Source organism: Panthera leo, chromosome C2 (assembly GCF_018350215.1).
Source record: "Panthera leo isolate Ple1 chromosome C2, P.leo_Ple1_pat1.1, whole genome shotgun sequence".
Classification (NCBI taxonomy): Eukaryota; Metazoa; Chordata; class Mammalia; order Carnivora; family Felidae; genus Panthera; species Panthera leo.
This window is the reverse complement of record NC_056687.1, coordinates 108,133,016-108,158,510: the sequence shown is the minus strand read 5'-3', so window position 1 is coordinate 108,158,510 and position 25,495 is coordinate 108,133,016. Positions and strand designations below refer to the sequence as shown.

Sequence of the window (25,495 nt, the reverse complement as noted above, 5' to 3'; positions counted from 1 at the left end):
TCTTCGCCTAGGATCTGACTTCACATCCCCACTCACCACCTTCCCCTTGTCCCCATATTTCAGTGACACGAATGAACAGATTTACCACTTTACCAATTTTTTTAAATGGGAGGTACGATAAATTCTCTCCGATGCTGTAATATCCTGACTCAGTACAATAACCAGCGATTTACTTAATATTTCTCTGTGTGTGTTTGTCTAACGTACAGGAGGTCCAGCCTGGTCATAACAACCAAACTCTACTGGGGTGGAAAGTAAGTTAAATACCTTTTCTTTTCCCTACTTGACAGGAGACAACTAGTAGCTCATGCTTTTATCCTTTTGGGCAACCATTTTACATCTAATGTACTAAAATTAATTGGATTGGAGAGAAAGAGTATTTTTCCTGCCCTGAAGGAAATGGCAATCAGCCTAGGATTCAATGTTAGCAAGATGCCCCAAAGAAAGTTAGTGATCACTTGTTACTAAGTGATTCACGGAGATTTTCAAACACCAACCTCATTCTAAGAACCATTTCCAAAATAGAGTTCAAATTTTGGGAAAAGAAAATAAGCACATAGCATCACAGGAGAAAAGCTACTCAAATCTGCCAAAAGTCAGAGACTTCCACGGAATGCAAAGACGAAAATATCTTGTCTGACCCCACATGTACGTCTCTGGTCATTTTTTTTTTTTAATTTTTTTTTAATGTTTATTTATTTAAAAAAAAATTTTTTTTAACATTTATTTATTTTTGAGACAGAGAGAGAGAGAGAGAGCATGAACAGGGAGGGTCAGAGAAAGAGGGAGACGCAGAATCTGAAACAGGCTCCAGGCTCTGAGCTGTCAGCACAGAGCCCGATGCGGGGCTCGAACCCACAGACTGTGAGATCGTGACCTGAGCCGAAGTCGGACGCTTAACCGACTGAGCCACCCAGGCGCCCCTGATGTTTATTTATTTTTGAGACAGAGAGAGACACAGCATGAGCAGGGAAGGGGCAGAGAGAGAGGGAGACACAGAATGTGAAGCAGGCTCCAGGCTCTGAGCTGTCAGCACAGAGCCCGACGCGGGGCTTGAACTCACGGACGGTGAGATCATGACCTGAGCCGAAGTGGGACGCCTAACCAACTGAGGCACCCAGGCGCCACTGTCTCTGGTCATTTTTGCAGAAGGCTCCAAACATGTTGATCAAAAGGACTGCCTTTTGGAGAATAACAGAGGCTACTATATCACTCACTGGCAGGCAAATGAAAGAGAGGTCCTTTCTCTGTTGTAGGATGCAAACAATTTTCACAAGATGAATTGGCCTCTGATGAATCTACTGGTGTTTAAACTGGTACTTACATGATTCAACAGAACATAGAAGTCTGGCCTTTTTGACACACATGTAAGAAAACAGCAAGCTGTTTCATATACCTTTTTGTAGAAATCACAAATATGGAGTCTTAACAAAGAAACAAAAACAAACACAAACCAACCAAATCTTATTTGCCTCCCTATAATTGAGAGGGAATAGTTAAAATTGGAGACAGAGGACCTCTCCTTTGGAGTCTTCTAATCAAAATGTGTATGTGTACACACACACACTCATATTTTATTACTGTTTTTGAGTCTGTTTATGATGACTATGAAGACAGAAAGATGGAATTTAGATTTTTATTACTACCGTAACCTATATAAAAATAAAGCAACATGGTGCCCATGAGAAATACAGATTTACATTGTCTGTGCCCTGATTCGTGTAGCTGTTGCTTAGTGCAGTGGTACTTAAAACCTTGCCTATGCTTTAGAAAGAAACAGTAAGATAATCTGCAAGAGCTGTTACGTGGTAGAGTACTACCTACAATAATAGTCAATGTTTTTATAAAAGATAAAACATCACCAAAGGCAAATAGTAAACTACTGTGTTTTATTTTTATTTTATTTTATTTTTTTAATTTTTTTTTTTAACGTTTTTATTTATTTTTGAGACAGAGAGAGACAGAGCATGAATGGGGGAGGGGCAGAGAGAGAGGGAGACACAGAATCAGAAGCAGGCTCCAGGCTCTGAGCCATCAGCCCAGAGCCCGACGCGGGGCTCGAACTCACAGACCGTGAGATCGTGACCTGAGCTGAAGTCAGGCGCATAACCGACTGAGCCACCCAGGTGCCCCTAAACTACTGTGTTTTAAAAAGAGGATGCCAAAGGTATTGACGTTGAAGAAACATTTCATGAATACTTGAAACACAAGGACCATATTTCTTTCTAATTGGCCAGATCTTGAAGCTTGTCTGAGAAGACAAAAGTCCTGGTTAAATGTTTGTCTTCTTAGGATACCGATGTAAGAAAGACTTACATCACATTTTAACAGAAAGTAATTGTTAAATTTCTTTTGAAAGTCAAAAGGCGCTTCCAAATTTGCTTACCTTCTCAGAAAAGCTAATGTTATCAGTAGCTCACAAACTTATGTCAAGGTGTTTTTTTGGGGGGATTGATTAAGAACAAGGTAGGAAGGCTGAGCTGTGTGTCACGTTATATATGGATGGGGTGTGTATGGCTGAGTTGTTATTAATATTGTGTGATGAGCGTCATGGTTAATTCATCACCTGGATCTCCAAAGAAAAGGGGCTCAGTATGTTGCCCACCAGCCTTCTCTCCTCAGCCTGAGGTACAGAATTTGCCAAGAACAGGGTATAAAATTAGCAATTCAATCTAGAATGAGTATTCCTCTGTACTTTTGAAACAGTAATTTGAAAGAAAAAGCACACCCCCACTCAAAGTCATTTGCTTCTCTTTCTTGTTAGAGCTGAAACGGAAAGAGGGCTGTCAAGAAAACATATTATCGAAGGTAGGTACAGCTACTTCCATTTTTTCTTCATTTGTGGGCTGCTGATTCCAGAAAGGTATCAACAAAAAGGGTTCAAAACCCATTGTGGCGGGGGGCGGTGGGGGGGTGGGGGGGGGGGGGTGGGGGGGTGGGGGGGGTGGGGGTGTGGGGGGTGTGGGGGGGGGGTGGGAGGAATTTCTATAAAAAGAATCATAATCAACCACAATCTCTCTGGGGTTTAATGTAGGAGTGTGGTGATACAGAGAAGACAATAGAACACAAAGAAAAAGGGCAAATTTTCTAGAACTCTTCTCCCTTACAGCCAGGCTGACATTAATAAAACACTTCCCTAAGACTTTCTAAAAGGTTTTAATTGAGATATAATTTATATAACATAAAAGTCCACCCATTTAAAGCGTACAATTCACTGGTTCTGAGCATAACAGAGTTGTGTGATCATCACTGTAAATTCAATTTAAAAAATTTCCTAATTCCTAGTACCCACTTGCAGTCAGTTCCCACCCTCTCTCTACCCTCCTCCACAGCCCCAAGTAACCACTAATCTACTTTTGTCTCTATAAATTTGCCAATTCTCGATATTTTATATGAATGAGATCATATAATGTGTAATAGTTTGTGACTAGCTTTTTTCACTTAGCATAATGTTCATGTTGTAACATGTATCATAACATGTATCCTTTTTACTGCCAAATAAAATTCCATTGTATGGGTAGACCCCATTTTGTTTATCCATTCATCAGCTGATGTACATTTGGGTTGTTTTCATTTTTTGACTTATGAATAATACTGCTGTGAATATCTACATACTAGGTTTTGGGTGGATATATGCTAAGGCGATGATAGTTTTACCTTAGTTTAAATTTTTATGTTTTTAATTACAATTCAATTAGCATGCAGTGTTATATTGGTTTCAGATGTACAGTATAGTGATTCAGCAAGTCCATACATGACTTGGTGCTTATCACGATAAGTGTATTCTTAATTCCCTTCGCCTATTTTACCTATCCCTCCACCCACCTCTCCTCTAGTAACCACCAGTTTGTTCCCTATATTTAAGAGTGTGTCTCTTGGTTTGCCTTTCTGTGTACATTTGTTTTGTTTCTTAAATTCCACATACGAATGAAATCATATGGTATTCATCTTTCCCTGACCGACTTATTTCACATAGCGTGATGCCCTCTAGATCCATTCATGTTGCAAATGGCAAGATTTCATTCTTTCTTCATAGCTGTGCAGTGTTCTATTGTATATATATATACAACCTCTCCTTAATCCATTCATCTATGGGAGAATACTCAGAGAGCTTCCATATGGTGGCTATTGTAAATTATGCTGCAATAAACATAGCGGTGCATGTATCTTTTCAAATGAGTGTTTTTGTATTCTTTGGGTGAATACCCAGGAGTAGAATTACTAGATGATATGGTAATTCTATTTTTAATTCTTTGAGGAACCTCCATGCTGTTTTCCAGAGTGGCTGCACCAGTTTGCATTCCCACCAACAGTGCAAGAGGGTTCCCCTTTCTTCACATCCTGGGCAGTGCCTGTTGTTTCTTGTGTTGTTGATTTTAGCCATTCTGACAGGTATGAGGTGGTATCTCATTGTGACTTTGATTTGCATTTGCTTGTTGATGAGTGATGTTGAGCATTTTTTCATGTGCCTGTTGGCCATCTACATATATTCTTTGGGGAAATGTCTGTTAATGTCTTCTGCCCATTTTTTAGTTGGAATATTTGTCTTATTTGGTGTTGAATTGTATAAATTCCTTATATATTTTGACTATTAACCCCTTATTGGATATATCATTTACAAATATCTCCTCCCATCTAGAGAGTTGCCTTTTGTTTTGTTGGCGGTTTTTTTCGCTGTGCAAAAGCTTTTTATTTTGGGGTGGTCCTAATAGTTTATTTTTGCTTTTGTTTCCTTTGTCAAAGGTGACATCTGTAGAAAAATGTTTCTGTGGCTGATGTCAAAGAGATTACTGATTACTGCCTACGTGTTCTTCTAAGCATTTTATAGTTTCAGGGCTCACATTTAGGTCTTTAATTCATTTTGAGTTTGTTATTGTGTAAGAAAGTCCAATTTCGTTCCTTCATATGTAGCTGTCCAGTTTTCCCAAACTGGACATTTGTCTAAGAGACTATCTTTTTTCCATTGCGTATTCTTGCCTCCTTGGTCATAGATTAATTGACCATATATTCATGGAATTATTTCTGGGCTCTCTATTCTGTTCTATTGATATCCATGTCTATTTTTGTATCAGTACCATACTGTTTTGATTACTACAGCTTTGTAGTATATCTTGAAATCTGGGATCGTGATACCTCCAGTTTGTCCTTCTCTTTCAAGACGACTTTGGCTATTCAGGATCTTCAGTGGGTCCATACGAGCTTTAGGATTATTTGTTCTAGTTCTGTGAAAAATGCAGTTGGTATTTTGGTAGGGATTGCATTAATGTATAGATTGCTTTGGTGGTGTGGACATTTTAACAAAATTTTTCTCCCAATTACTGAGTATGCAGTATGTTTACATTTGTTTTTGTCATCTTCAGTTTTTTTCATCAGTGTATGATGGTTTTTGGAGCATAGGTCTTTACCTCCTTAGTTAACTTTATTCCTAGATACTTTATTACTTTCAGTGCATTTGTAATGGGATTTGTAACTGATTCAGAGAGGCATTGCTTTTGTAATTGTACTAAAAACTTTGTAGAGCCTGGAAATGAACAGGAAATAGTACAGTCTTCTAGAACTCTTATGTAGTAGAGTACTACTCTACTTCATTGGGAAGATTATAAGAATTGTGAGGAATTTTTATGTATTTCTTGTTTGTCTATGTATTACAAAAAATGTTACACTTCTACCTTTTGTAATAAGAGAAAGATGTTAGATGGGCTGTATAAATACAAGATTTTTATAACTTTAGGCTCCTGATTAATTATTAAGACAGATGATTTTTCTTCTTTTGATAATTAGTTTCATTTATGAAATGCCAAAGTCAATAAAAACATGAAATACTCTCTAATCTCACCATTTTAAAAATAATAAAGAAGTCCTCCTTTTGCTTACCTCATCTCATCTCACAGTGTGACAGTCTGGTACCTGTCCTTCCCAACTTATTCCCACAGTTAAATTGATCTATCTATCTATCTATCTATCTATCTATCCACACTTACTTATAAATACAAAAACATAGGTATGAAACCAATGGAATCAAGCTATACATATTAACCAAAAGTTTACTTTTTTCTATAATTAAAATACATTTTAGACATATACACACCCACATACACATGCACATGTACACATGATTTGCAGGTTATTTCTTGGTTTTAGTATTACAAAATATCATACAAATGGCTGTCCTTATGTAAATGTGATCGATACTGGAGACAGCATTATTAGGTCAAAGAAGAATGCGTATTTTAAATTATTTTCTAAAAAGGAATATACCAATCCGATGGATGAGTTCATTTGATTTATTTGTTTAGTTATACATTTATTTATTAATGAATTGAGCTACTTTTTATAATTTTGTGCTTTCTCTGAGAATTAACTTTTTTGTATTCTTAAGCTATTTTTCTTTTGAGTTGTTTGTCTTGATCTTATTAATTTTTAGGAGCTTTTTGTATATTAATAATGTTCACTTCTGTCAGTTACATATGTTGCAAATATTTTCTTCCAGGCTCTCATTTCATTATAAAGTTTTTTCCCTCCCCATGAACCTAATCTGAAGAATAATATCTAATGTGAAGACATTCATCCCAATTTAGAAACTGGAGTTCTTTATTAATGTGTAAAGAGAACTACTTGGAAAGATCTTAGACTTCCACTAGGGGAAAAAAAATAGTTTTGGTATTCAGTCATTTAATTTAAAAAGAAGACTTTTGGAGCGACTGGCTGGCTCATTCGGTAGAGTATGTCCCTCCTGATCTCAGCATTATGAGTTAGAGCTCCACATTGGATATAGAGATTACTTTAAAAATATAAAAATTAAAAAATTAAAAATTGAATAAAATAGAAAGTTTTTGAAGCCAGATCTTGGAGAATCTATTTATATAATAATAATAATAATAATAATAATAATAACAACATATATACATTTATATGCATACAAATTTATATATATACAAATTTTTATATATTTGTAATTTATACATAATCCATATATTTATATATAATATATTTATATAAAATTATATATTTATATAAAATTATAAATATATAAAATAAATTTATAATCTATATATTTATATAAATTATATATAAATTTATATATTATATAAATAACACATATATAATTAATATGTATAATTTATATATTAATTACATGTGTATATAGTTAATATATATAATTTATATATATTATTAATATATATTAATATATATTATATATATAAATTATATATAATATATATATAATTTATATATAATTATATATGTATATAATTATAAATTATATATAAATTTGTTAACAGTAATAAATATATCATTCAGTTGTTTCCAAAGTGTTTGTATGACACTTGCAAAGTGTTTGTATGAGTTTGGTATTTCTCACTAACTAATTTTTAATATATTTCTAAGCATTGGGCTTTGAAACCAGACAAACAGTGGTTCAAGTTTCAACTATGTCATTTAGGAGCTAGGGGACTTTGTGCAAGTTATTCAACCTTACTAAGCCTCCATCTTCTTGATTATACAAAGGGCTATAAATATTCCTACTTTACAATATTACTATACAGAAACTGATTTTAGAGAATTCACATCGAGCGCAATATCCATCACATAATAAGCACTTAATAAATGTTATTTTTGTCATTACGTCATCATTCTTAACAGTGCCACTGTTAATCTTCATACCATGGTTAAGGGCCCCCTTTACCAAGTAACGTTCTAAGGCTGCCACAAGGAATAAGCACATTCTAGCACTAGAAAAAGCTTTCACATTCCTAAACCAAACTAACTCCCTTCTCAGGCCTCCCTTCAAATGCCCACTTTGACCTTGCAAAGTAAAATCCAGCCTGCCTCTTAAAACTGTTAACTATTCCTGCTCTAGTCTTGCCCCCGTGACTTGAGTCATCTACCGTGAAACCTGTCCATAAGAAATAACTGCCCCCTCCCAAAGAGAAATAACTCGTGTAAGCTTGTTGTACTAAGCGGAAAAACAAGGCAGCAGTGTGCTGCCTGGAGAGTTCTTGTTTCTCTTTTCTTTTTAATCTAATTCAAATCGATTAAAAAAGAGATTCAAAAAATGGTACAGGGTGGCAATCAACGAGAATATAAAATCAAGGAAAGAAAGAATGGAGGAAGCTGCTGTGCTTTTTACTGCATCTCCATTGCTTCGGTATTTACCAGTGTGTTCATAATTTCAAAATTCTCTTTTTTAAATCAGTTTTCTGCAAGCCCCCGACAACGTAACAGAAATACCTTAAATTCTCTGTCCCTTTAAAGAAGTCAGGAATTCTCTTAGGAACTAATCTCTCAGGATGAATAAACCAGTTCAGCTGAAAATTCAAAATGACCCAGATTCAAACTTTAACACATTTCAAACTTTTGAGACTGAGAAAGAATTGGGATTATTTATTAGTATGTTGTTACTGTTTATTTTGCAGGTCATAGTTTCAGCCTAAGACAAAGATGTTCATGAGTCCAAAAGAGTCAGCTGAAAGGATATTTCTAGGCAGGCTGATATCAGGGAATTGAGTGAATTTTGCAGAAAAAAAAAGGGGGGGGGAGTGGACATTAGATTCCTAGGCCTCAAATAAAATTTGAAGAGGTTTACAAATCATTATCCTTGGATTTCATTGGTATTTGTTTTGTGATGAAAGTGACTTTATTGAACATTGGAGATTCATATGCACATTAAATTTAAAAAGTGTTCTTTGAGCCCAAATGTCCATCAACTGATGAATGGATAAAGAAGATGTGGTTTATATATACAATGGAATATTGTGTGACAATGAGAAAGAATGAAATCTTGCCATTTGCAGCAACGTGGATGGAACTGGAGAGTATTATGCTAAGTGAAACAAGTCAGTTAGAAAAAAACAGATACTGTATGTTTTTACTCATATGTGGAATTTGAGAAACTTAACAGAAGACCATGGGGAAGGGAAGGGGGAAAAAATACTTTCAAACAGAGAGGAAGGCAAAACCTAAGAGACTCTTAAATACAGAGAACAAACTGAGGGTTGATGGGGGGGGGGGTGCAGAGGGGAGGGGAAAATGGGTGATGGGCATTGAGGAGAACACTTGTTGGGATGAGCACTGAGTGTTGTATGTAAGCGATAAATCATGGGAATCTACTCCCAAAGCCAAGAGCACACTGTATATATTGTTTATTAGCTAACTTGACAATGAATTATATATATATAATTGATATATATTTATAAATTTATATTTATATAAATATTTATATACTTATATATTTATATAATTTATATATATTATATATTACTGACAATAAATTATATATTATATATAATATATTATTTTTAATATATATAATATAAATATATTTTTAAGTGTTCTTAGAAGACAAGACAGAAGTTCAATTCATGTACAATTCAGGCCACTTGAATGCTGGGTGACTTTGGCCACCTGAGCTGGTTTACAGAGTATATAAAATGAGCTTGTCTCGTACATAATGCAGTTTTTAAAAAATTCATATGAAAGACCGTTTCAGTGAGCTCAAGGTCCTTCACTTAAATCCAATTAGGAACAACATGCTTCTTGGATTCACAAGAAGAAGGTAGAAATTTAACTAATAGGTTTATTACAGCCATTTAGAATCCCAAGTTCTTATTAAGCTTTGAAATTCTATTCATTCAGCCATTCCACAAACACTCTTGAAGCCCCAATTTTTGCCAGTATTAAAATTTAGCAGATCAAATTTTCTTAGTATCTTATATGAAAAAATATGATAGTGTGGTAAGCCAAATGGTAAGATTACATAAACTGTATACTTTTACAGGCAAAGGTTATGTCTTAGTGTATGTTTGTCCTCCAGATGAATGACAGTTTTGTTATATGATTCAAAACACAAACCCACTGTCATTATTTTCGGAGTAGAAGAGGAAAATAATCTGAGAAAGTACTGCTTAAAACTTTTTAATGAATGGCAAATGTTAAACCCAGTTATCTGAACTTTTATTTTAAAAACATAACTTATGACTTTTTCAATTAAAGATTAAATTTCTTGATGGATTCACCACAAATTCCTTCCCAGTGTTCCATGTTCATACTAAACTGAAATCACCCACTCAGGATAACCATGTTTCATAATGCGAGGTGCAGCCACATGGATTATTCTAATACAGCACAATCCTTATAAAAATAAACAGACATGTCTTAAATTATGACTGAGAGGTCTGCCGAGAAGGTGGAAAATTATATAGGGAAAGAGTGGCCATCGTTGAAGGCAACATTTGTTTTTCAAGCTAGAAAGGAAAGCAAGTGTGTGGACACAGCATATTCAAGTAGAACCCTTGAAGAATCTCCAAACTATGGATTTCCTTGTTTCTACACAGTTCAACAGGCAACACCGAACATCTGATCCATGTCTGGCCATGCCAGTCTGCTTAACATCTGGAATGGGCATATTTCTTTAGATGCCTGTGAAATAGGCTTAAATCGAATTAAAGTTTACCTTATGAACCATAGAGTTCCTGTTAATCAGCAGAACCTAAAGGAAAATGAACTTAGATTTCTTTTCTCACTTGAAAGCTATTTTCTTTATATAACATAACTTACTATCCTGTGGACTTTTGAGGAATTGCCAGTTAACTTGTAGACATCTCCAGGACAGGGAGCTTTTCTCCTGCTTCTCCTACATTTGCTCCCACAGACACTGGGTTGGTGCTGAGGGACAGACTAAAGTCAAAAGTGCCTTCAGCAAGTGCATTCACTGCACTGGTGCACTTATCTCCCTTAAGTTGTGATTAGCTGCCCGGATGTTCCTCGGCAGCCAAGGTTAACGTATTTTTGCACGTCTACTTAAACTTAAAACAATACCTGGCCCCAAGCCAGTGCTCAACAAACATTTCCTAAGTGCAGCTGGAACATGACTATTTGCTTATTAGAGATAAACCCTAAATAGCTTTCAAGGAGACATTTGTTGAGCATGTCTTTATGTTGCTGTAGTTTATTTCTACAAGATTAGAGCATCCAAACAGGAAAGGACAGGAGTGCCTGATTTGGTTTGTAGTCACATGAAGCATTAAAGCAGAAAGGTCGTTTAACTCTATTTTGTCTTTGGACAGACGAGGAAACCAAAGGCCCAAAGAGGCTAAGCGACATCAGCAAGGTCATTCAGGCCAGCCTGAATGAGTACCCTGGATCCCAAACCCCGTGCCTCACCTGCACATAGACCTGGCCTCTGGTTGCCAGGCTGGTCCATCCAGCTGCCAAGAGCTCCATGTGCTTGACTGATGTGCTGCCCAGACTTAAGTGGCTCAGACCACGGCTCCCACCAACCTGCTCTCCCTGACTTCCCCATCTTACTAACAGTCACGTCACTTTTCAGGCCAAAAAGCTAAGAGTCATCCTTGATTCTTTGACCTCCACACTCTGTATCCAGCACAACAGAAAGTCCTCTTACTGCTACTTCCCCAACTTGTCCAGAATTTGCACACTTCTTACCGACTTGGTGACCTGCTCACTGGCCTCCCTCCCTGCTTTCACCCTTGCCTCCGACAGATCGTCCTCAGCAGGCCCGTGACCAGCTCAAATGGAGATCTGATAATGTCATTTCCCCTGCTTAACTCCTATTTCCTCATGTCCCAGCCCCTTACCAATGACTTTCCATCTCACAGACAGTAAAACCCAAAAATGTACACGGTGGATTTCAAGACTTTATATGATTGACATTTTTGAAGTTAGGAGACAGGATCTCTGAAAGACACAATCTCCTACTTCACTTCAAAGTCAGAGTGGGTGTTCAGGTGGATCACTGACGTGATGCAGCACATTATTTCTTTTATTCTCACATGAATACACTTGAATCTCAGCCTATATATCAAGGAAAAAGAAATGCCTTCCAGAGAAAGAATTGAGAGGTGAGGAATGACCAAATACAATGAGACTGACCTTCATATCAAGTGCATGCCGTTATTAGTGGGTACACGTTATTACCCTGACCAATGAACCTCTGCCAACAGATGCTCTCACTATGCACTGCTTGCTCTTTGGAAATAAATACAGTGTCCACGCATCTTTACACCTCCAGAGCCCAGCACAGTTTGAGGATCAAATTGGGATTTAGCACATGCTTAGGGCATGGGAGAGTAAATGACTCAAGTCGCAGCCAATCACATGGCACTGCAAAGTGGCCAAGCCAGCCATAGCTTTTTCTCCTAGTTCCTCTGCCCACATTGAGCTGTTTAGAAGAGACACTGAGGGATAGGGCCATTATCAGAAAGGAGGACACTTGTTTCCAGGGCCAAGCATGGGCCAGAACTGTCACTAAATGCCTCCCTCCAGAACCAGGAGGTCCACTGAAAATCTTTAGCATTTAGTCTTTGGCACCTCTGATTCTGAACCTTTCCAGATGTGAGCACCACTGCGATAATCAACACATTTCTACAGACTGTTACGCTAACAAAGTGCTTGACGGCTGGTTTTATTTGCTCTCTGGAGCAGTGATCCTGAAGGTAGTAAGTATTGTTATCTCCGCGGCAGATTAGAGACCTGAGTCACCCCCACTCCCCCACCAAAAAAAAAAAAAGGTCAAATAACCCAAGTTGAATCACGCAGCATGCTAGAGCACAGATTTCCAACCTTTCCAACCTGTGATACTCTATTATTTGTTCACTTGGTTATCCTGTCCTCCCTTACTTCCTCCATATGTATAATTGGTTCTAAAAAGTGGCTTCTATCATAGTGCTTTTTAAGGTAGATTTTATTTCAAGCTGCCCCTTGAGAGAGCTGGTGACCCTCTGGGCCTGAAAGTCACTGCAGTTTTTTGAGAGCAGGCATTGGAACTTATAACACCTGTCTGCCTTAATCTCTTCATCAATCCTTCTTTTAAGAAACCATCAACACAGACAATCCTTTCTCAATGAATGAAAAATATATCCAGAACTATATCCAACAACTTCATTTTCCTGTCAGAAAAGTAATTGCGGCTGGCTGGTAAACCAGTTTGAAAAATCAAATTTAAATGAGCCAAATTTAAATGTATAAGAGCCTCATTTAACATGCAATTAATTTTATGCCTATAATAAAAAGAGAAAAACCACCGGTCTTCCTGAGGAATTAAATAGGCTGATAAGGAAATGCTGTGCCTCATGGAAATGAGATAAAATGATTCTTGAACTGTCCTCCTTTTGGTTGCATAATATTATATACAATGCATTCTATTTCAGGGAAGTATTAATTTTACTGAATTTAAATAATTTTTTTTCTGCATAGTCACAGGAATGTAACCAAATGGCTAGGTTGGAACTTAGATTATTGGTTCCAGATTTTTTTTAAGCTCTCACTCTCTCCTTTATATGCCCTAAGTCTTTATAGCTTCTTGTGTTTTTGTTTCTTCCCCAAAGAAAGGGAATAATAGAAATGGTAGAGCTCAGCTATATTTAACGTTCTTCAAGCTTTGTTCCACTTAGTAAAATGTTGAGCAAAACCTTCATTTGCCAATCCTTTTATTCCTGTCACAACCCATGTGTACATTAAGATGGATTTGGCAGTCACTTATTTCTTATTTATACCATTTTAATGTTTTTGATGTGCAATAAATGTATCCCATCCCACTTTTCAAGAAGTTAAACTCTTAGGCTACTTTTTATTCTAAACTTTGCTTCTAGATACTGCCACAGATGAGTCACTATGAAAGATCATTACTGAGTATGTTTTTTTCTGGTGGGGTAGGAGTACTGAAGTTACTGAGAAAGTTATAAGACTCTTCTTTGTTAAGGACAAAGTCAGCCTTTGAGATATATATCTTTATCTATATCTATATATCTGTTCTAAATGTTTGTTTATTTTGCAAGAGAGCGTGCACATGAGCAGGGGAGGGGCAAAGAGAGAGGGAGAGAGAATCTCAAGCAAGCTCCAGTCTATCAGCAGAGAGCCTGATGCCGGGCTCTAGCCCACAAACTGTGACATTATGACCTGAGCAGAAATCAAGAGTCGGACACTTAGCCAACTGAGCCACTCAGGTGCCCCAATATATTCTTTAAAGGTTCTAGGGGCCAATTAATACCTCATTGTATCCCATGTCTTTTTGAAATTAATTCAGTGCTTTTTTTTAAAGTTTATTTTTTTATGCTGAAAGAGAGAGGAGAGAGGGAGCAGGCACACGAGCAGGGAAGGGGCAGAGAGAGAGGGAGAGAGAGAATCCCAAGCAAGCTCCATGCTGTCAGTGCAGAGCCCGACGTGGGGCTTGATCTAACAAACTGTGAGATCATGACCTGAGCTGAAATCAAGAGTCAGACGCTCAACAGACTGAGCCATCCAGGTGCCCCAGTGCTTTTTTTTTTTTTTTTTTTAAGTAAATTTTTTAAAGGAAACCAAACTTCAACTACTTCTAATAGTGCTTATTACGCTTACATTTTTTGGATTTTTCCTGCCTCTGTTCCCAGGATTGAAGGGCTCCCTCCAGAGGCTGCAGCTCGAGTATGTGGATGTAGTCTTTGCAAATCGACCAGACAGTAACACCCCCATGGAAGGTGAGTGACAAAATTTGATAAGTGACTCTTGAGTTATTGATTCTAGCTTGACGACTTCTTTCACTAACGGCAGGAAATGAAATCTATTCAGACTTAGTTGATTGCATATGGAAAATTAAAACCTTTCCAGGGGATGCCTTTTGGCCTCAGTATTTACCCTCAAAGCAAAGCTCTGCGTCCTGCATTTTCATTCATTTTGTACGCAGTCCCAGGCATTGGGGTTGTGGCTCCTGCCGGGTACAGTGCTCACTTTTTCCAGGTTCATTTCCCTTCTGCTATTTCATCAACTAAACCAATAAAATTAATTGGAAGGGGAGTTTATAACCCAGTCATCATTATTTTGGAGGAAGTCCCTCGATGATCTTTCTCTTTTGTAATGACTGGGTCTGATTAGCTTCCAATCTGTGGTAACAAGTGCTCAGTGGTGCCATGAGCAGAGGTTTTATAAGAATGACTACTTCAAAATGAGGCTCTTCATTGCAATTTGGGTTTTGATTCTCAAGGAGCTACAACATTTTATCGCCTTCCTGTTACAACTAATTTAAGACAATAGGCATCTCCCCAAGGAAACTTAGAAAATGTTCCTAAAACTAAATTTTCTTCAATTTGCATTTATTTATGGAGCCTACCTAAGATGAATGAGGAAGAAAATAGTTTGGGAGGACAAATTAATAACAATGTCCTAGTTAATTGAGATTTGCAGGCATGGATTAGACTTACCTGAGGTGAATGAGAACAAAGATTTTCGGGGGGGAAAGGGCAAAAAGTCATTTGAGGTTTACAATATGACATACATTTACACAGTTTCAAGGACTTAGAATATAGTAATCAACAAAAAATTATACTGATGATAAATTTGTCCTTGATGATTCAAAAGGTAGTCCAGGGTCTTGGAATAAATCAGGTTCTATAAAGGTTTATTCTTGCTATAGGGTTATAGAAGTTACAGAAGTTCCAAATGATTGTAGATACGAAAGTATATCTGAGTTTTTTGGTAGGTTGCATTTCTGACAAAAAAATATCATAGAAATTATTTTCCTTGCCGTTTATCTCTTGTGCAACTACAGAGAAATGTTAAAATATAAATATTTATACGTGTAATTTTCTCCTAGAGTTTTCTGCTTTTTTAATTCTGAGAAAATCAGTTTATTATAAAGCGATAGCAGTGTTAGAAATTCATAAATGCCTGGGTGGCTCAGTCAGTTCAGTGTCCAACTTCAGCGCAGCTCAGCTCAGGTCACTTCAACTCATTCGTGGTTTGAGCCCCTGTCGGGCTTTGTGCTGACAGCTCAGAGCCTGGAGCCTACTTTGATTCTGTGTCTTTATCTCTCTGTCCCTCCCCCCCCCACCACCCCAATACACACACACACACTCTCTCTCTCTCTCTCTCTCTCTCTCAAAAATAAACATTTTTAAAAAAAAGAACTATCTCTGGAAATAATCTAGAAATACATATTTTTATCAAAGCAAAAAAGAGGTTTTAAAGCAATCATAAACATCTTATTAGTGTAAGAAGTGCTCATCGCAAGGATAACATGATGTCACCCTCTTCCCAATGACACATAAAAAGAGAACACTAAAACTATCTGATGAACAAAAGTGTCAAATAAAATACTATTTAGTGGGAACTGTGAAAAACTGAAATTGCTTCCCATTTTAAGTGCTTGTGGCATTGTCTTCCTCCTTGGGAAAGAGTCCTTTGCAATTAAATTACATCACGTATAGGATTTTTCAGGGTTTTTTTTTTTTCCCATTTTGCCCCCGCCCCACCCTCATGTCTAATTGTAGAGATAGAATGCGGGAGTCTCTCAAGCAGAAAACATTATAATTTGCATTATATACCTCTAGAAGGGAGAAGTTCTCAATTAGGATCTAAGCTATGTGATACCAATATGATAATGGTGTCTGCAGTATGAACACTGATTATGTGTTGAAATTTACTAGAAGGGAGCTTCAGAGTGTTAACATTAAACACACAAGATTGCTACCCCGTAGAATTTGTAATTACAACATTGTCCGGCCTTTGATAGAATCAGAGAACATTTTAATTTTCCCTGAGTTTCTCATAGAAAATTCCACAGAGCAGAATATTTTGTCAACCATTTTATCAAGAGTCAATGTCCAAGTTCAGAAGTCTAAGGAAGGATGTCAGACCATAGAAATTTGCATTTGTTGATGATTAGGTCAAGGAACGTGGAATTTTGTAGCCCTGCAGCCATCAACCACTTGATGCTGGAATGTAGTCAGCTCTCCCCACGCTCCCCCAAGAAGGGATCCATTCTTAGCTGGTCCCTCAGGCTCTGAGGCTTATTTCTCTGGGAGGATTTAGTAGGAATGTACCACAGAAATTCCTCAAGTAGGACTTGTTCCAGATTGAAAGAGCTTCCCTATAATTTCTCCCTGGCTTTCAGAAAATGTGTATCCTCAAACTTGGTACGCTTACTTGTTCCAAGGTCGGCCTGATGGAAATGCCAGTTTGATACTAGTCTTTGGAAACCCATTCTCAGCATGTAGTGTCTTCTACTTTACTGTAGCAGAGGACAGGGCTGATCCGGCCAACGGAAGAAGAAATAGGAAATAAGAAGAAAATGAGAAATAGGGATTGCCAGGAGGCCTTGGGTGCATTTGCTCCCCTAAAAACGGGGGGGTGAGGGGGGAGGTGTCTAACCTATTTCTGGCTTCCATGTTATTAAGATTCATTTTTGCAATGATTTTATAAAGTCACAAGTGTGTATGTGAGCGAAAGTTATACGTATACGATGGGGTCTACCTTAGAGAGCTATTAGTGTTTCTAAAAACACTACAGAAAGTAAATGTTATATATAATCAAAATTACCCTTAAAGGCCCCACAGTAGTTCTTTGTTAGCCAACGTTACTCTATAGTCTTTTAATCATTCAATTTCTTCTGCAAATATAATGACAAAACCGTCATTGGATACCTGCCAGTCCCCAGCCCTTTTTTTTTTTTTTTTTTTTTTGTAATGGCCAGAAAATCCTTAATATCATTCACACAGTTGTCTTTATTTCAGCAACTCAGATTGGTGATTTTAGGCTTGATTGCTTCCATTCCTGTCTAATATAAGTGATGCAACAGTGGTTGCCAAGTGCCTATTGATGAATTTTCCTATATTAAATCTACCTATGTTGGCACTGTGCTGTATGTGTGTGTCTGGGTATCTCATATTAGACCCTTAGCATTTGAAAATCATTTTTATTGGTTTCAACCATTCCTATCAACTCCATGGGGCCACAACACATGCTAACAAGATTTTTATAGGCACCTGTTTTAAACCCCAAGGACGTAATGAAAGAGCCCAGCCCAGCTTTCTAAGACATGTTTTTAAAAAATTTATTAAAATGCCAACCCCTTTGATTTGCACCTTGAAAGGATATTAATTGGGAACATTTCTAGAATAAACCAAGACGAGTTTCATCCGGGTTCTACATATCACACAGCAACCAACTGAGCCAAGAAAGGTTAGCAGTAGCATCTTCTTCATAATATGTAGGCATCATATATCCAATTTGTTGTTGTCTTCGCTTCTTCCTTGAAAAACCAATAGACAGAAAGTGAGTCCTCTCAAAAGAATAGCTGTAAATTCCAAATGTGCAATCAGTGGAGAAAGTAGTAAGACACTTACTTTGCAATCTGCAACCTATGGGATGCGATTATATTTTATAGCCATGGGAAGATGTTGCTGACAACAGAGGGGAACTTGTGGACTTTTTCCTCTGTCCTTCTTGTTTATTTTTTCTGGTTCACCTAGTAGTAAGTCATTTTTCTTTCACAGCATCTGCCATGCCATCTGTCTCTGCTACGATATCTGGCATCGATGGCATGTGTTCCAGTCCCAGAAAAAATCAGCCCCACATCCCATTTCTTCTTTCTTTATGCCGCTGTGTTCTTACCAGTAGAGTCCCTGACAGTTCCTTGTGCTCGGTGCCACTCATATTCTTAATTGTCTCATTTCCATAAATCCCAGCATGTATTGCATGTATTTCAAAACCTTCTCTTGAGGGGCACCTGGGTGGCTCAGTCGGTTAAGCGGCCGACTTTGGCTCAGGTCACGATCTCGCGGTCCGTGAGTTCAAGCCCCGCGTTGGGCTCTGGGCTGACAGCTCAGAGCCTGGAGCCTGTTTCAGATTCTGTGTCTCCCTCTCTCTCTGCCCCTCCCCTGTTCATGCTCTGTCTCTCTCTGTCTCAAAAATAAATAAACGTTAAAAAAAATTTTTTTTAATTAAAAAAAAACAAACCTTCTCTTGAGCTTATTAGACAAAAGAAAGCTCATTCCAACATGAGTCATGCCAGACAGGGATAGACACAGAGCATTTGTGTGTCTGAGGACCTACACTAGGAGTTTTTTGGTTTGGCTTTCTGTCATTCCCAAGTGCTAGGCTAATTTGTCTCTCTATATTCTTCTCATTGCTCCAGGGAGGAAGTGATTGAATATGACTGAGGGCAGGAGAGGAGTCTACAAACCATGTACTACTTGTGAATAACAGAAGAGAGAGAGGACCCCTTTTTGTATACATAGCTTTTTAAAAAGGAAAGAGGAAATCCCATTAATTTGTTGATCTGAGAGAATATGATGATTTTTAAATTAAATCATATTTTAATTTAAAAAACATTTGGAATTGAGCTCTAACTTTTATTTAGAGCTTTTTGCCAAAACTTGTTAATCTCACAGACTCCCTTAGTCATTAGATGTTACTCCCAACCTAATTACAGTTCAAATTATTTATTTTTTTCCTGCTAGCGGGTTAATGCAGACATAAACAACACAGGATATCTTTTTTACATAAGAGAGGCAAGATCAATGTTAGCTTCACTTAGTCCCCACAGTATCATCACGTCAAACAAACCATTCCATAAGTATTTACTTCCTTCTAAGCCATTTTATTTAGTGTTGCCATAGGCAAGCAGGAATCCATGGATATTCAGGTTTCTAGGATGTTCAGTTACAGCTCAGAAAATACCAGAAAGTAGCAAGTATTGCAGCATCCCAAATTTTCTACATGTTCTTCAATTCCTAGATAATTCCTATCCAAAGCAAAGTTTTCAGAACAAAAATTTAATGACATAAAACCTAGAAATATCATCTAAGCACAATGGATCATCTCTTCTGCCTTTATATTTTATTATCTTCCCGGAAAGACACTCTCTCAATCTTTCCTCCAAACCATAATAAGAGCAGGAAGAAATCTTCTGCAAATAGTCACTAGCAGCTCTGTCCAATCGAAATATTATGCAACCCACACATATATTTCGAATTTTCTGTTAGCTACATTCAAAAGGTAAAAAAAAAAAAAAAACAGATGAGAATAATTATAGAAATATATTTAAGGGGCACCAGGCTGGCTCAGTCGATAGAGCAGGTGACTCTTGATTTCAGGATTGTAAGTTTAAGCCCCATGTTGGGTGCAGAGATTACTTAAAAATAAAATCTTTAGCATAAGAGACTCTTAAAAACTGAGAACAAACTGAGAGGGAGGGGAGGGTGGGTGATGGGTATTGAGGAGGGCACCTTTTGGGATGAGCACTGGGTGTTGTATGGAAACCAATTTGACAATAAATTTCATATATTAAAAAAAAATAAAATAAATAAAATGAAATAAAATAAAATCTTTAGGGGTGCTGGGTGGCTCAGTTGGTTGAGTGACTGACTTGATTTCAGGTCAGATCATGACCCCAGGGTCGTGGAACTGAGCCCCGCACTGGGTTCTGAGCTGAGCTTGGAGCCTACTTAAAATTTTCTCTCTCTTTCCCTCTGTCCCTCCCCTCTGCTCACACTCTCTCTTTCTAAAATCAAATTAAAAAAAAGAAAGAAACTAAATACATAGTTTTAAAAAATAGCAAAATAAAATCTTTAAAAAATACATATATATGTATTTTTAATTTTATTTTTTAAAAATGTTTATTTAATCACGGGAGTCTACCCCCAAAACCAAGAGCATACTGTAGACACTGTTAGACAACTTGACAATAAATTACATTTTAAAAATGAATAAAATAAAATAAAAACGTTTATTTATTTTGAGGGAGAGAGAGAGCATGTGCACAGGGGAGGAGCAGAGAGGGAGAAAGAGAGAGAATCCAAAGCAGGCTCCACATTGTCAGTACAGAGCCTGACACAGAGCCTGATCTCATGAACCATGAATGAGATCATGACCTGAGCCAAAATCAAGAGTCAGATGCTTAACTGATTGAGCCACCCAGATGCCCCAATAAATAAATAAATAAATAAATAAATAAATAAATAAATAAATAAATAATTTAAATTTAACCTAACATGGGGCACCTGGGCGGCTCAGTCAGTTCAAGTGTCCAACTTCAGCTCAGGTCATGATCTTACAGTTTGTGAGTTTGAGCCCCACGTTGGGCTCTGTGCTGACAGTTCAAAGCCTGGAGCCCGTTTCAGATTCTGTGTCTCTGCACCTCCACTGCTCACACTCTCTCTCTCAAAAATAGATACACATTTAAAAAACTAAAAAATTTAACCCAATATGTAAAATCATCGTTTCAGCATGCAATCAATACAAAAATTTTTAATGAGATTTTTCTTTCACACTAAGCCTTTGAAATCTGTTGTGTTTTTCACTTTTACGGCATGTCTTAATTTGGGTCAGCCACATTTCACATGTTTAGTAGCCACATGTGGCTGCTGAGAACTAAATTTGACCACACAGTTCTATAAACTCTATTTCCAGGCTAGCAGAGCACAAGACACAGAGTAGGAGCTCAATAAATATTTACTGTGTGGATGGATGGATGGATGGATGGATGGATGGATGGATGGATGAATGGATGGATGGATGGATGGATGAATGAATGGATGAATGGATGAATGAATGGATGAATGGATAAACGATTGGATGAATAAGTGAACAAGTGTTTGAAGATGAATGAGTGAAGCTGTAAAGTTAAATAGATCCAACTTTATTTTTCTCTACTTAAAACCTATTTTGGTTTCCTAACATCTATAAGCATTCTGGTGTCTGATCTGGTTCAACATTTCAGGATGATGCTAAGGACAGATTGCTGGTAAACATCCCCAGGACACTCTTACATTCCATTTTTCCTCATCAGCAACAGCAGCCACATCCAGATGCCAGGTCTTTCTCTAGAAATCTGATTGATACCTAAATGAGCAGAAATGAATGGAGGGTGATTCTTTGGCAGTTCAGTTGCTCCTGAGGATTACTATATCAAATTAAAATTATCTAATGCATTTCATTTATGACCCCTGGCCAGGATGCTCCTGAGAGCCTTGAGTGCCAATCAGATCAGTTTAACATTTTGGTTTGAAAGGCTGGGACAGCTGAGTTTTCAAGATAGTGATTTGGAGAAAATTATTTTCGTATCCAAGAAGATGAGCCAAACCCTACCAACTCTATGGCGGGGAAAAAAAAAAGTGTTCCAATTTTACTAAATCAGTTTTATTTCCATTTTAACTACAAATTCACCAAAAATTGGATTGCTACCTTAGACCTATTCAGCTAATGTTTTGTCCTTTATAAAACAATACATTTAATAAAAAAAGAAATCGTTTAAAAATCTTTTTAATGTTCATTTATTTTTGAGAGAGAGAGAGAGAGAGCATGAGTGAAGGAGGGGGAGAGAGAGAGGGAGACACAGAATCTGAAGCAGGCTCCAGGCTCTGAGCTGTCAGCACAGAGCCTGATGCAGGGCTTGAACTCGTGAACCATGAGATCATGACCTGAGCTGAAGTTGGACTTAACTGACTGAGCCACCCAGGAGCCCCTAATAAAAAGAGAAATTTATTTCATTCATTCTAAGAAACAGCATTAGAGCTGGATGGGTTCATGTGGGTTCTTTCAGTCTCTGGTATGGCTTTTTAGAAAATCTCATGTTTCTACTCACTGTACTCCTCCTTCCTATTAGGACAGTATTTCTGCAAAGTGGACTGCAGGACATTAGATGGGGAACACAGCTTCTGGCCTTGCCACTTGTTAGACTGTATACCCAGGGCGAGTTACAACCCCACTGCGGCTCAGTGTCCTTACCTGGAAATGGAGACAACACAGTGACTTCTGAATCAGTTAATAATGTGGGTATAGGAGAGCAAGCAAGCATAAGCCCCTTTTCTAGAATGTCCCATATAATTCACATACATATAAAAATCCACTTTTTCTGGATTCCTTCTCAGAGGTAACCATAGGGGAAGTCCAAGACCCTGAAATTATAATGTGATGAAAATCACATAAAGGTGGCCAGGCTGCAGAAACAACTAGGGTCTTCAGGGAGGCCACGTAGAAATTAACATACAGAGTTGGCAATGGAATTTTCTTCTAGCCCGTTGTTTCTCCCTGGAGTTTTGTTCTGAAATACTCCATGCCCTTTACAGTTAATGTAATCATAGGTTTTCTGGGGTTAATATATTCAGTCAAAAGGTAATCCTGAGACTGTGATTTTATTTTCAAAAATATATCGAGAAAAAAGTCAGTAACAGGATTTACTTACTCATTCAGTTGATATTCATTGACTAGCACTTTTCATGCACTAGAAGAAGCAGAAGTTAATAAATTAGGCAAACATCCTGCCTCTATAGAAATTACATTCTTGTGGGGGAGACAGGCAATAAGTTACTAATTGAGTTTCAATAGATGGTGATCATAGTATGAAGAAAAAATAAATAAATCCTGGGAGGAGGATAGAAAGACAGATACCATATGTTTTCACTCTTATGTGGATCCTGAGAAACTTAACAGAAGACCATGGGGGAGGGGAAGGAAAAAAAAAAAAGGTTAGGGAGGGAGCCAAAACATAAGAGACTCTTAAAAACTGAGAACAAATTGACGGTTGATGGGGGGTGGGAGGGCGGGGAGGGTTGGTGATGGGTATTGAGGAGGGCACCTGTTGGGATGAGCACTGGGTGTTGTATGGAAACCAATTTGACAATAAATTTCATTATAAAAAAAAAAGAAAAGAAAGTACGAGGGGTAGATAAGGTGTCCAAGGGAAGTCTAAGAAGGATATGGGGGGGAATAGCTTGGCCTCCTACAAAATGGGAAGGACATAACTTTGGAATAAGACCCTAATTCTGATCATCTTTCCATTTCTTCCTAGTTGTGTCATTTTAGACACATTATTTAACCTCTCTTTTCCTTAGTTCCCTTATCTATAAAATTCAAGTATTAATATCTCCTTTATAGGGTAATTAGGATTTTTTGGAATGATATATACAAAATGCTTAGAATGTTGCTTAGTACATGATAATTACTTAAAAAGTTAAAGCTGTGTCTTTTGTTGTTGTGTTGTTATTGTGTGTGTGGCCCTGCTGTGAATTTGTCATGTGGGAAGTGACCTTGATGCATTAGTAGCCTCCAAGTCCACCACCAGGCAATCCTGAAGGTCCCAAAACAGAAAGGCTCACCCAACCAATTAAGATGCATGCATCACATGGTTTATTAAATCAAGTAAAAAGCATAGTGAGAAGCAAGAGGGGAGAGATGGGGCAATTGAAACAATTAGGATTGAGTATAAGCAGGTAGAGGGACCCAACTATCTAAATCCTACGGCACGCAGTGGTCATATGGCCTGTCCTCTCTCTATGCCACAGTGTCCTTCCCTATGAGGGTGTATTATAATGATCATATTTGAGATTTGGGCAAGACAGCTCAGTAGACAGGAGGTGCCTGGGTCAATCATACACTTGCTTTCTTGCTCTCAGGGACAAATTCACCTGGCCGTTAGCTGTAGCTCACCTGATAGCTGTAGCCTGACGTACAGCCGTGGACTCTGCATTTCTTGTGCACAGGATTTTTGAAGCCAGAAGGGGATCACCAAACGGGGCTGATTTAAGACCTTATTTGAATCCTCGTATATTTCATGTATATTTAGTATATCTTGAACGTTGGGTGTCATGTGCATACTACATGCATTGTGAACATCACATTTTTCCATCCTTCCACCTCTCTGCTCAGCACACACGTTTCCTACTTTGTCTATGTCTCTGCCATGACTCAGAGGTTACTAATCCACTTAGTCATACCATATACATTATGTGAATTCTTCCTGTGTCTCACAAGCTACTTGTTTCTCTACATGGTTTCATTTATCCTCCTTATTTCTCTTGCTCTCTTGAGCAGAACTGATCTTAAGTAACATAGCAAAGGCACATTACAGAGTTCACCACTCTTAGTAGGTGACCTGCTGCATCAGATGTGCAGCCTTCTAGGGCCATTGAAAACCTGTCCAGAGTTAACGGAGGCCCCAGAAGTCCTGAAGGTGGATCACTCTGATAGGCGTCAGAGCCGTGGCTAACAAATTATCTTGTTCCAACTGGGTTCCATAGAGAGGACAGGAGCTTTCCTAAAACTACCTTTACTAGAGCATACTAAGAAATTAAGATTGCCAAGGCTGCAGAAAATATGTGATGAGCTGGCTTTAAAGAAAATTATGTTCCAAACAATTTGTAATCATCTAGTACTGTATCTTGTGCTCTCTTTGGATGTTGAAGATTCCCAACCTCATTTCATAATGTCCTGGTTAGAATGGAAGATGCTGGAGAAGAATATGCTTATATTCTATGCAATTTAGCTACTCCCTCTATTGTCTCCCCCTCCTTTCCCTCTCTCCACATCTGAAGTCAACAGTGAAGGCAGAAGAGATGTAACCCCTACAAGTAAGATACAAAAAAGGAAATGTGGGCCATGTGTCTGGGGCCTATGGTACTTCCTCACCACAAATCTGTGGCCCTCACCAAGCTCAGAAAGGATGGTTTTTTGGTTTTCTTTTTTTCTTAAGTTGTTCTCAGTCAAGAAAAAGAGAGAGTGAGAGAACACGAACGAACAGAGATGGCTTCTGCTCACCCCAGCTGTCAGGTGGAGACGGAGCCACTTAGTATTCTGAAGCTGTGGGTCTGTGACTCATGTGAACTTCCTTCTGTGTGCTTTGTCATTTCCCTGGAGTTGTGACAAGAATTACCGCCATATTCTGAGGGGATGTCAACTCAGTCTCAGGGGAATTAATCTCGGTAAGTTTCTTATTGTGCTGCAG

General features: G+C 37.8%; 1 protein-coding gene across 4 annotated transcripts in view; it reads left to right on the top strand.

The window, feature by feature from the left end:
- KCNAB1 (potassium voltage-gated channel subfamily A regulatory beta subunit 1) overlaps positions 1–25,495 on the top strand; it is a 391,903-nt gene that overhangs the window by 309,810 nt on the left and 56,598 nt on the right. For all 4 annotated transcript variants that reach the window (XM_042954544.1, XM_042954546.1, XM_042954547.1 and 1 more), the window contains exons 6-8: positions 210–254; positions 2,765–2,808; positions 14,388–14,474. In XM_042954544.1, the coding sequence (XP_042810478.1) occupies positions 210–254; positions 2,765–2,808; positions 14,388–14,474 (176 nt within the window). The remainder of the gene's footprint in view (positions 1–209; positions 255–2,764; positions 2,809–14,387; positions 14,475–25,495) is intronic.